This window comes from Atractosteus spatula, chromosome 28 (assembly GCF_055471065.1).
Source record: "Atractosteus spatula isolate fAtrSpa1 chromosome 28, fAtrSpa1.hap1, whole genome shotgun sequence".
Lineage (NCBI taxonomy): Eukaryota > Metazoa > Chordata > Actinopteri > Semionotiformes > Lepisosteidae > Atractosteus > Atractosteus spatula.
The window spans coordinates 6,217,084-6,229,580 of record NC_142733.1 but is presented as its reverse complement, the minus strand read 5'-3'; the positions used below and the strand labels follow the sequence as shown (position 1 = coordinate 6,229,580).

General features: G+C 42.9%; 1 protein-coding gene across 2 annotated transcripts in view; it reads right to left on the bottom strand.

The window, feature by feature from the left end:
• Positions 1-2,006: 2,006 nt before the first annotated feature.
• The window catches only part of LOC148813862 (AP-1 complex subunit mu-1), a 30,945-nt gene continuing 20,454 nt past the window's right edge, over positions 2,007-12,497 (bottom strand). For both annotated transcript variants that reach the window (XM_088907452.1, XM_088907454.1), the window contains exons 11-12: positions 11,968-12,043; positions 2,007-4,606 (exon numbers count right to left, since the gene is read on the bottom strand). In XM_088907452.1, the coding sequence (XP_088763578.1) occupies positions 4,584-4,606; positions 11,968-12,043 (99 nt within the window). In that variant the 3' untranslated portion in view covers positions 2,007-4,583. The remainder of the gene's footprint in view (positions 4,607-11,967; positions 12,044-12,497) is intronic.

Here is a 12,497-nt window from a genome sequence, read left to right as displayed (position 1 = left end):
CTTTACTTCCTAAGTTTACAGGAATGTTTAAGCCATTGCTACCATGAAAGCAGTTGTTTAATTTTACAGGCCAGCTTCAATATTTATCCCTGTGTCAATACTTTCTGTGCTTTACCAGGAAACCTTGACAGCTAATCAACAAATATTCAGCCTTTTTTTGTCCACTGTCATACACAGAATTGTGGGCTTCTACAAGCAAATACCAGAAGCAATTTATGTACGAAGGACAACAATGAAGATTAGATAATAACAGGGCAGATATTTTAAAATATATGTGAGGGAATTTTAGTTCAAACAAAAGTAATCCTCATATTTGGTTTGCAAACATTTGGACTATAGGTGTATGGCTGTTCAAACGCCTACATTTCAGACCCATTAATTTCACAGCCATGACAACGCCTAAATACTAGTTTCTGAGTGATAGAGTATTATTTATCTTGTTTTGCAGTGAATGTAAAAGTCTCAGTTTGTTTCAATATTTCAGAATTCAAGCTCTTTGCAGTAAGAGACGTGCATTCCAGGGAGAGTGTGTTTTACTGGGTAAAAAATTAAGTCCCATTGTTGGCTCTGATCATTCCTCAAGACAGAGATCTGAGGCATTTTAACTGATGTGGTTCCATTGAAACCAGTACAAATGTCAATTTATTTTTATAACTAAACACACTCCCCCCCCGCACTTAACAAAAAGCCAGCTTTGATTAGTCCAAAATTGGGTGCAGATTATACAAGCCTTAGGAAATGGTAGGATGATTAGAGTTCCAGCTCTGAGTGATTTTTCCAATGAAATGCACCCAGTTTGAAAAAATAAACAAATCTAATTTAAAAATGAGGCAAAGTACGAGCCAGTATGCTCTGTTCTTGTGTTCCTCGTCTTTGAAGGAGGATGGGAAGGGAAGGCCTGAGCCAAAACCCAGCACATTGTGTTGGTTTACTTTTATCAGCTTACCAGCCTACCTGTGAAACTACTTAAGGAATGATATAAGACAGCCTGGGATGTTCACAGCGTGAGATTAACATGAGAAGGAGACGAAGCTGGGGGGGGGGGGGGGGGGGAAGGCGTCTGATTTAAAACATAAAACTAAATTAGATCACACTCGGCGCTCCATTGTTTCGAGTGCATGACGTGATGTTTGGGAACTCTCAGTCACGGGCTCCCAGCTGGCGCGGGGGGTCCCTGCAATCGAAGGTTTACCTAATTAGGGGACGCTGTTGGCGCGCGGGAACAATGACGGAGCCCGGCGATTCCCTCCCTCAGGAACCCGCTCCAGAGGAGCCAGTGGCAGAGCTCAGCGCCGAGCCTGTTCCCCTTTGAATCACTTCCTCTGCACATTCCCAGCTCATTTCCCAAGTCCTCTGCATCAATGTGCGGGTGACATCACAAGCCCCTGAGCCAGCGCCGCCGTTCACAGAGCACCGGTTCGAAAATAGCCCACAGGGAGGGGATTCAAGGCTCACGCAGACTGGTTTTTTTTTTCCTCTCGAGTGAAAAATGAGCTGGGGCTTCCTGATTTGAGCTCTGTTCTCATGTTTTACATTTTACCCTAAATAGGCGACATTATATTTCTATCCCTTACATCAGCATTGCCTCCATCGCTGTCGTTGCTTTTCAAAACCGACAACTTTCCATGCTTTCTCAAAATCAAAGCTCGGCACGGAGATGCAGAAATGCCTCTTCAGCTCCGACATGTATGTGCTGTGCATTTAGGCAATGATCTCATGCTCCTCTTTTTTTTTTTAAATCAGCTTTCGCCTTTCTCCCCAATGAAAAACCACATTTTAATCAAATCAAACCTGAAGGCACACAGTTCGCACCACCAGTCCTGACGTTCCGCGCTGAACCCACCTACGCTAATTGGAAAACAATCTCTAAACGGCACGCAGGGCCGCGCCTGGCTCAGAGCGCAAACTTTCTCCAGGCGACTCCCTTAGGAACAGAAGTCAACGGGGGCAAAAACATCTTATTTCACCCAAGTGTCTAATGAAACATGAAAGGCTGACTGGAGGCATTTACAATATACACCACTTTAATTAAATGCTTACATTCAAGGGGGGGGGGGGTGCTCAGTATTTTATGATTTAACAATGTACTGATGGCAAACAAGAAATGACAAAGGAGCTGCATCACTGCAACTGGAGCCAGGAGGAACAATTGCCCTAAACTTGCCCCCCCCCCTCCCCCAGGCACGAGCAGCTGAGAGACACGGACTGAGACTGAGATGCATCCAGGCCATTCAGAGAACAAATAATTCAATTTATACACAAAAAGCTTCCAATATGGCAATGGTAATGGCTACGCAAAAAATCAGGCCTATGCTATATAAAGATTAAAAGGAATGCCAGGGAGATATAGGAGAACTACTGTCCTAAGAATCGGTAAGTTTCCCCCCCAATGAAGGGTTTTTTAGCATTACACCCTATTCTTAAATAATCAACTAGACTTAAGAGGTTGTTGGTTTCAGAATTTGCTTTGCAAGTGATGGATTTCAGACTTTCCTAATCCTCTAGAGCAGCAGAACTATTTACTGGGGGTCTAAACACAACACCTACAGTATAGCAGCAAGTGAGGAGTGTGAATGACCCGTTGTTACTATCAATTTTTGTTTTGTCTGCCATGGTTTAAAGAGCTCTGCACTTTGCAGAGATGAAGTTGTTCCTTAGGGCGCACTCAGAATTGAGAGCATTTCCTGTTTAATTGAAATCAAGCATTCTGTGCCAGTCTGTGGTCAGTAGTTGTCACTATAAGAGTAAAAACAATAGAAGGAAATGATTACAAACATAAAACAAAACACTTGTAACCTTAACCTTTCATCTGGCATAGCTCTGCTGCCAAGAGATTTGAGAAACATGCCTTAGAAGTTCCCCTTTAATCATATGAGATCCTCTTACAGGTGTTTTAATGCAGCGTTTTAATGTGTTGATCTTGGTTTTATATAGAAGTACCATTACAGCTATACAGCAAGCATAACAGTTCCTCCCACATACATCTGGGCTACACCATCTTCAGGGACAACCAGTAACCACTCGAAAGGAAAAAATGAAAATGAAAATCTAACAGAAGAGTCAATAAGCGTTGAAAAAAAGATTAGCACTGTACCGCATCAACTCTTTCTGTACGTTGAATCAGCAAGGCAAAGAAGAGATTCATACACTGGAACTGTAACACTGTTCAGTAAACATTTCAGTTGCACTTACCTTTTAAAAAGGTTCGCAGTAATTTGTAGCTGACCACAGATGAAGTATTCTATTTCAAAACCCTTTGCAGTTTCATAAAAACATTTGCTGAAGAACATCAGATCTCCATACTTATAAACACACATTGTTCTCAAACATTTAAAGTTCCAAAGAACTCCACTGGGGATTCAGCCTTCCTAAAAGCTGCAAGACCTCCATCTAAATGCTTAAGCAAGTAAGGGAACTAATTATTTTCACAACTGCATATATATATACTTTAAAGGCCATTAATCAATTTACAGAGTCTGTGGTTCACCTTCAGAACATCTGCTGGACAAGGCCTGGGATAAAATCTAAAACATTTAAGCAAATCATTCATTCAATCATGTAACAGAGCACAGATGAGGGTTGTTTATTTGTAGACCTTTTCAGTCTTTTTACAGCTATCACTAGGGGGCAGTCTTAGCGCTGCAGTTCTCAAAATGTACACCTGAGGAACCCCTCTTCACGTAACTAATTCCAAACAAACATCACACTGATACCTAATGCAGCAATTTGGTCATTGTTTCGTCATAACAGTTACTAATACTGCAACAATAAACCTACAGTACAAGAAATGGAGAAGAGACATTTTCAAATAATCATGAATACTTCGGTTTGTAACTGAACAGGCTGCTTAACCCCGTCATTTTGAACTACGAAAAATCATTAAGTCTGTTGGCATTTGTTCAGATTTCCCTGTTTTCTAGTTCATGCCCGGTAACAAACTGACCTACCTATGAAACGTGACCTCCTGGACAAAGAAATAGAGAGGTTGTGGTAGAAAAAGAAATCTTACAGTTTACACAACAGTCTTGTCCACAATGCAACAACTCACAGCCTTTACTCCTTCAGGCACATTGGTCAGGCTGTGAAAAAAATAAGATTCTACTGAAGCTTTGATGGACCTATTAAACAATGTTACAACTTCTTTAAACAGAATACCTTCACAGTTATTTCCCCCAGTGCATTCAGGGGAAAAAGGCAATATCTTAATTTAAATAACCTAAAGCTTTGCCTGTTTTTAAACAACCTACTTTGACCATAATTTTAAAAATCATGCCTATGTGCCATAATTTAGGCATGCTAATTCAGTTTGCTGAGATTTTATGAACTATATAAACTAAAGATGTTTCTTGCAAATGTAACAAATTTCTAGAACAACACTACTGAAATGGTATCTGCAACAGAGGTGACAGAGTTACTTGTCTCCGAATGAGGTTACCCTTCAGCTTGGGGATTGGAAAGACTGAAATGTTAATATACTAAAATAAAGACACTAGAGGTCTGTGCCACAAATACAACAAATATTTCTTGCAAATGTACAGTAAAGAAATAGCTGGAATCTTCTGGGTGTCCAACTGGGGCTCCTTCTACTGTGTTCTCAGCTGGTAGTCTAGAAGACAAAAAAAGACGATATTTGATTACATTAGTAAGTCAGGAACCAGGGAAAAAAGAAGAGCTGTTTATTCAGATTTCATACCAAATAATTTAAAAGCAGTTGTAAGAAAAGCATGGATAATTTTTAGAGCAAAAAAAAAAATTTAGTTTAGCCATTCAGTTAGGATAGAAAAACACTTTTAAACAGTCGGAAATGGGGATTGAAATTTTAAATCAAAGCTCAACAAAGGCACAACTTATCACCACTGTTTACACCCAGCAAAGCACCAGAACAGCATGGCTGTTAACCCGACAGTGGCATCACGTGTCCTACTACACTCAAGCAGAAATGCTGTTTCCCCTTCCTGTATTACACGATTTCAGGAAAAGCCGCATTTTTCCAGTGCTGCATGTTTTTCTTTGAACGGATCTGGACGATTGCTTAATTGTTGCCTAATTTTTGCAACTGAGATGTTAACCAACCAAGGAACTCTGCGATTAAGGATTGCCCACTTATCATATAAATTCGCACAAGAGCGCACAGATCTCAACGTTTGTCGTGTGTAAATGGTTCTTTCCTTTTTAAGCCAACAACCCCTTTGCACATGACACAGGTAGTGTGAAAAGGATCAAGACAGTAACAGAATAAAAAAACCTTTACATCAAGGGATCAAAGATGTGAACTCCAATGGAACACAATTATTGCCGAAACAGGCGGCTGAGCACCTTAAGCAAAAACTAATTGATACCGGGTTGAGAACAGTACCTAAATACTGCAGAAGAAAGGACATTATTCTGCCCGAAAAGCAGAATGTTTATCAGCTGTTTCATCCCAGGATCAATCCTCCTCCACAAACATAACTGGTTCGAGTGTCGTACTTTCTGATTTTTGCTTGAGTCGGCTTTTTAGCAGCCCGTGTTGCAGCAAGGAACAGGCCAAGAGCTGATTTACAGCTCCATGTCTTTGAACGCACACCGCCCTCTCTGATCTATCACACAGGGCCCAATCACACCAGAGGCAGTCTGGGAGGGTGGCCAAGGGTGCTGCCAGGGAGCAGTAAAACTCACGACAACTCGCAATTACAGCTTCTCCCTCCCTGCAGAGGCCTGTGTTCCTGTGCCGGCTTTTCTCCGTCAGCGACGCTGGCCACAGACCAGTCGCAGGTCACGGGCCCCAAAACAGATCCCTGCTGGCAAGATCTCGGTGTCCTAGTTAAGACACGGCAAAAACAAAAATACTGTACCAGCCTCCAGCTGCCGGGCCTGCACAGTGAAAAGAAGCCATTTCCATCAAGACAGGGGAAAAATCCTACCCCCGCCCCAGGGACACTGAAACACTTCTGCCTATTTGGAATTAAATTAACCCTTTCTTGCCAGGGATGATCCAGACTGCTCCCGGAAGAGGAAAACTATCCTCTTAGGAGATCATCTGAGCAAAGCTGAAGTTATGACATGCTTGAGAATGAATTTCAGAGTGGGTGATGGTATTGAGGTCTCCCCAGCTGCACTCTCTGGTTAAAAAAAGGGACATTTGTCCTGCACAGGTAGCTTCAAATTAGTTGTTAAAAACAGCTTATTGTTTTCACAAGTTGTGTTCCCCAATCGCACAGCCAGAAGTGCTTGAGAAAGCCCTGCAAGAGCTGTGATAATAAAAACAGCAGCCTGGGCCTTACTCCTCGTACGATGCAGTTATCCACCGTTCCCCGCGTCAGTGGAAACCTGAGATCTCCCAAGCTCTCTCATGCCCTGAAGGAGCACAATGTCAAATGCTGCTGATTTAACACATCACTTGAGAGCAGGAGCCTGGAAAGGAAGGAAAGAAAATCCAGGCTCGACCCTGGACAGCACCCCAGGGTCACAGTCGGAGCGCCTCATAACCACAACACACTGCCCACACACTGGAGAAAGTTTTTGTCATGGAAACAAAAGGCTGAAAACAGGGTGGTGTGGAATACGATGATTTTCTATATAGAATGGAACGATCTTCCTCCTGAGCCCTAAAACGTCTGTTTTTAATTTGCATTTAAATCATTTCCATATTAAGAACAATTAAGTGCAAAGCCTATAGTGGAATCATATTTGTATGGTTGCTATGGGCAACGATGGGGGGAGGAGGGAGGGGGGGGGCTCTTGGCCTGATGAGAAAAGTAGTCCAGTCCTTGGGGAAACAGCTGCAGAGACCTTATTATCCAACAAGCTCACAGGTAAGTTGAGATGGAATTCTGTGCATGATTCATGAGGAAACCTGTTGTTTCCACTTGCTTTAATAACACTGTACACTGGTCTAATCTATTTTGTCACCAAAAGATCATCTTTTAGCGGAAAAACGCACCCGGTTGGAAATAAAATGGGAATTCATGAAGTTATCAGGTGTCTTGCTTCAAGGGGTGATTCATGAAACTGATTCATAATTCCTCGACTGTAACTGCAGTCAAAGGTGTAATGAGGAAAGGATGCAAAGGCACGGTGTCCGTCTTTTCAGGAGTTTTGTTTCGCAGCCAGGCCTGGCAATGTGAAATTATGATGCTATAGCAGAGGCTTAGTAAATGTTGTTGGGTTTTACATGAATTCAGGAAAACACAATCTTGCATATGGTCTGCCGCAGTACTTATCTTAACAGCTGAGCTTCACATTGTGCACACAGATTTCTGACAACAGCAGTAGAAACAGCCCTAGTCCTTGGCTCTATTGCTCTTTGCTGATGGGAAGTCCAAAGAATTTTTAAGGCACAAACAAGTTCACACCACCTTATCGCAGTTGCTGCTGGGCCCTATAAGTCTTTCAAGAATCTACTCTGCCCGTGGGGCCAGACCTGCTACAACGGAACGTTTTCTTTGCTTAGATAATCCCAGCGTGGCTCAGACCACATAGTGAAGAAGTCCATTCAATTCCATGAATAATACAATATGTAGCCGTGTTTGAGACACCACTAGTTTCTGAGTTTGTGCGACAACAAAGGATCTTATCTCGTCAACATTTTGGATTGAAAAGTCAGTCTAAATGGAATATTGTATGAACAACCTCAAGTCTGCATGTATACATGTAGCTCAGCCACAGCGTCTATAGATCTGTTACTAGAACTGGAGCAAAGAGGGTATAGAACAAAAAAAAGGCACAGCTGCGTCTGTTTGCAATGAACAGATAAAATTAGACCACAAGAACAATGTCGCCTGGCCCCTTCAAACAGCAGGCTGGTTTCCTGAAAGACTGGGGAGATGTTAACATTAAAAAGGAGCAGCGTTTAAAAACCCAAAAGTATATAATTGCTAGGTGGTATTAAACACACACACACAGTGGGGAGGTCTCTAATTTGAGCCCGATTCCCTAAATGTGAGGGCCTTAAATACTCCAAGAGTGCAGCAGTGCACTGGGTACAGTAATTTGCTAAAGTGCAGCACGGAAAATGTGCTGACTCAAGACTGGCAAGCCATGCTGCAGTGACACAGGAGACATCATGTCATCAGATTTCCACAGTCCACAAGAAAGCTCCAGTGGAATACAGAGAAACCACAGAGCCTAGGAGTGGCGTCACAGACCCACGCTTAGACCCCACACTTGCTACATGCGCACACAGCGCTCCCATCTCGGAGCCCAGCGTGTAATTGCAGTGGGAGGACACTGCGACAACAACAGCAGCAGTAAAAAAAAAAAAAAAACCTTTCTGCAAATCTGACGAATCTTTTTAAGTGGCCTAACGAACCTACACATTAACAAACCAGAAGAGGACTGTTTTTTATATATTTTTTTTTTATTGCTAGGTTTGTGTAAATGGACGTCTGTAGAAAATGGCATGCCTATTTTTAACACTTGTCTGTTTTCAAGGTATTTTTTTTTAATTAAGTCTTGTGTGTGCTCCTCCAAAACCAGAAAAAAAATAAGTCCAGCTGAAGAGATACAGCCGACACATCACTCATCATGTAAGCTTTGATTTTTGATTGCGGGACAAGGTTTTTTTTAGAAACATGAACTAATTTCAGCTTTCCTTTTCGAGCTTGTATTTCACCAGTCTCACTGGTGAAGAGACCTTCTGTTTAATGCGAGATGTTGTACAGCTTTTAGGAAATACAGTCAGTGGTTTGTTTATTAGACCACAGTTCTATCATATGTTCCTGAAGCACAGGGAGGCCTAATAGAAATGGTTATAAATACCACATCACTTTTTAAAAATGAATGCGATAGGCTCTCTCCTGGCTCCAACAGAAAAAGCAGTTGAGGAGCCAGGAGAGCACCTTTTCAGATGTTCCCGATTCGAGCTTTTTGCAGCGGCTGGTGACAGAGACTGGGACTGTCGAAGCAGTGGCATGGAAGTGTCTGAGAATCGCCAGGAATGGGTGACATATAGAAAGTGGCTGGCTGTGCCAGAGCTACCCCAAAAGGAATCGCTGGCCTTGATTGATGCCAGCGAGAGACACGTCTCCTCGCACCATGGCACCGTGGAGCTTGCTGGTTCCGATGGGTGAATGGCACTGCCAGGGGGGCATGCTCAAGGAGTGTGGTGCAGCTGTGGTGCCACCATGGCAGCAGACATAAGACACAAGGCCGATTCCTAATTCTTCAAAAAGCTTCGCGGTACATTGTATGTTTTTCCGATGTTTCATATTAAAGCAAAAGAGCAAGGCAGCATCAGAACAACACGCAAACAATGAAACTTAAAAACGTACTGAAAGCCATTAATAACGCAACAAATACCATTGGTTCCAATACTCATTTGTTGCGGTTTTAATGCCTTTTAATGTACACACATAGCTCTACAACCCCAAGTACAGGACATCGTTCCTAGTGCTTTGAATTTCTCCATTCGGGTTTACAGAGGGATTTTGTGTTTGGAGAAGAAACAAATTCCAACTAAGTCTAAACCTTGCACAGCTGAAACCCCAGAGATGTAGGCAGGGAGCAGAGGGAGGCTCTCGGAGAATAGGAATCGCTTGGAATAACGGCTCAGGGCGAGCCAGAGAGAATGGGGAATGGAGCGGCCCATCAGCTCAAACCTGGACGAAACCAGGGACCGACACCTCTCTCACCACGGGCGAGAGCTGACGAAAGGCTTCCTGTGGCATCCCTCCTGTCCCATCCCTCCGACTGTGCAAGAGTACTCGCCAACGTGGAACCCACTAGCGCTTAACTTCACGGAAAGAAAACGCTGAACTGCCGAAAAGCTCCTGCCGCCGACGTGTGGGAGAAACCAGCGGCCTTCTCTACTTAGCGCTTCCACGAAGGAGAAGCTTGAGCCGCAAGGAGCCACTTAAAGGCTGCAGCCCGGCTAAAGGCCTGCACCGGGCTCGTGAAGTACTGGCATTATCTGGAGTCAGTCGGGCTCTTCGTGTTTAACTCGGTCTGTCCTGACCTGTGCTGCGGGGAGACTGGCTTCACCAAAAGCCTGCATTCAGGAAACAGGCGCGTTTAAATCGGAGGCTTCCAGATGAGATACTGTTACTTTTTAATACATATTTTGTTGTGAACTGCAAACCGGCATCTCAATAATCCCAGAGAAAACTGGCACTATTGTCAAACGGTGCGGTTCCACGAATTCCTACTCCTGCCTTCTAATTATTTACCTTCTAATTATCCCCTTATTATTTCCTGTGTTGTCAGAATCATCCCTCAACAAGAACCCATCTGTTTAACCTTACAGATTATCGCCTCTTGCTGGAAAGTTCCACCATTTTGGTTGTCTTAGGTGTCCTTCGTTTCTTTTCATTGTGCAATGGCTGTAGCTCAATAAAAATCTGCTGCAGTATTCTTTATTTCACACTGTATCCCTCCCCAACAAAGAACTATCCATTCCTTAAGGATACTGCTGAATGAGCTCTAAGAATAGGGATTGTCAGCTCTCCTATTGTGCACCAGTCTATTGCGATTAACCCACATTTATCGATGGGCAAAATCCAGTAAATAAAACCAGTACAGTCTCTTTTTAACACGATCCCACCTTACCCCAGCCCACATTCCAGTCCCCCCTTTAAACTGTTCTGTCTTTAAGCACATTTGCCAAGGCATGAACACAAAAAGCAACAAAAGCATTTTCAAGAAAACACATACTTGCAGAATCCCTTTGGGCTACTACCATTAGTCATCTTCTAACCCCACACTGCAGAGTTCAGGATTTCTGGCACAGGATTCCCATGAAGACATTACTCTGCGGCAGTCAGTTCACAACCCCGGGCTTGAAACTCTTACGTGAGATTCTTTCTCCTTCAAAGGATTCATTCTTTTGTTGTGAAAAAGGTAATGACTGGTTGTGAGTGTCTCCAATGTCTTGATTCAATGTTGTGTGTTGCGTTTTTTTTTCCTCTAATTCCACCTGACAGACAACAGTAATTTACTTCAACAGAAGCTATCTAGTTCTCTCAAGCGCACACCATTTTTTCAAAGTCTTAAGAGTGTGGGTATTTCTTTTATGTTTTTATTAAAGAAACTCATTCAAAAACAAAACCCTACCTGGGGAAAAAAAAAATGCCATTTCCAGGTTTTGTAAGCCAAACCAAACAAGACAAACCCAAATTCTAAAACCGGCCTGACTTGGCACATTCAGCATGCACCAAACTAGCACCCAAACAGAAAAACTCCGTATGGATCTTCTGAGATTTATACTTTCCTCTAGCTGATATCAAGAGTATTTCATGAACTGGCCTCATCCACACAGCCTGTGATTTATTTAGGTGCATTTTTCATGCAAGAGCCATTTATTCTGGGCAAGACAAATGGACAATGGAAGCCAAAAACAACATTGCTGACTGTGGCTTCCTTCCTTCCCCAACACAGCAAGATGCACTGTTATCAGAGACAGTGCGCTGTGGAGAGGCTTCAGAAATCAAGCCAGGTCAATCCGGTTAAATGTACATGAATCTTGAATTGATTGGCATAAACACGTTCATAAGCACAAGAGGCACACGCAGTTGAAGGATGTCAGTTCCTGGGGTGCTCTAGGTGTGTAGACTTTGTACGTTTTTCCCAGGTTCATGTGGGTTTCCTCCCGCAGTCCCAAGATGCACTGGTAGGCAAATAGGCTTCTGGGAAAATTCCCTCTGGTGTGAGCATGTGTGTTTGTGTCTGTGTGTGGCCCTGCGACACTCTGGTGCTCTATCCAGGGTCTATCCCAGCTTGTGCTTGTTGCTTACTGGGACAGGCCCCGGCTCCTCCACAACGTTGTACTGGATAAGTAAATTATAAACATGGATGGATGGATGGATGGATGGTTTACAGACGTAACGATTAGTTAAGACCACTTAATTCCATGGGTTCCACAGTTGAAAAATGCACTGAACCCAGGACTGCAAACTTCTGCTTAAAGACTGATCTCTTTTCTAAAGGAGGAGTGAGCCAAAGGTAACAGTGTGAGTGACACTGGGCGGTTCTTGTCTCTGGATCAAGTCTTACCTCCATTCTGGGTGATGTATCGTACCCACGGCAGGGCCTGGTACCCACTCTTCTCAATAATCTTCAGGTAGCGCACCTACAGGAAGACATTGGCAGGTTAATGGAGTTGTGTGATGTTCTTGCCATGACTTTGTTACCTTGAAAGGAGGCAGCTGGTTGTGTGCCTGGATAATCTATGGACACGCAGAGCAAACATTAAAGGTAAAGAATACAAAAAAAAATCTGTGGTTTCCACAAACTCTAAATGACACTAATTCATGAAGAGCATGATTTATTTAAGTCACAGCCCCCTAACTTGGTACTATTGGCAAATGTGTGTGTTAGGATGATCCAAAACAGAGAACATGCAAGGTTCTTTATATATTTTTTATTTTTCTACAGTCCAATTTCCTAAAATACTAGTGTCCTCACAAACCTAATAATCATAAATCCACCTCTACATTAATCATATGACAGATGATAATGTGGAAGTTGTCTCTTAAATGCGCCATCAGCAAAACATGCATTCTTTCACCACGAAGGATGTACAA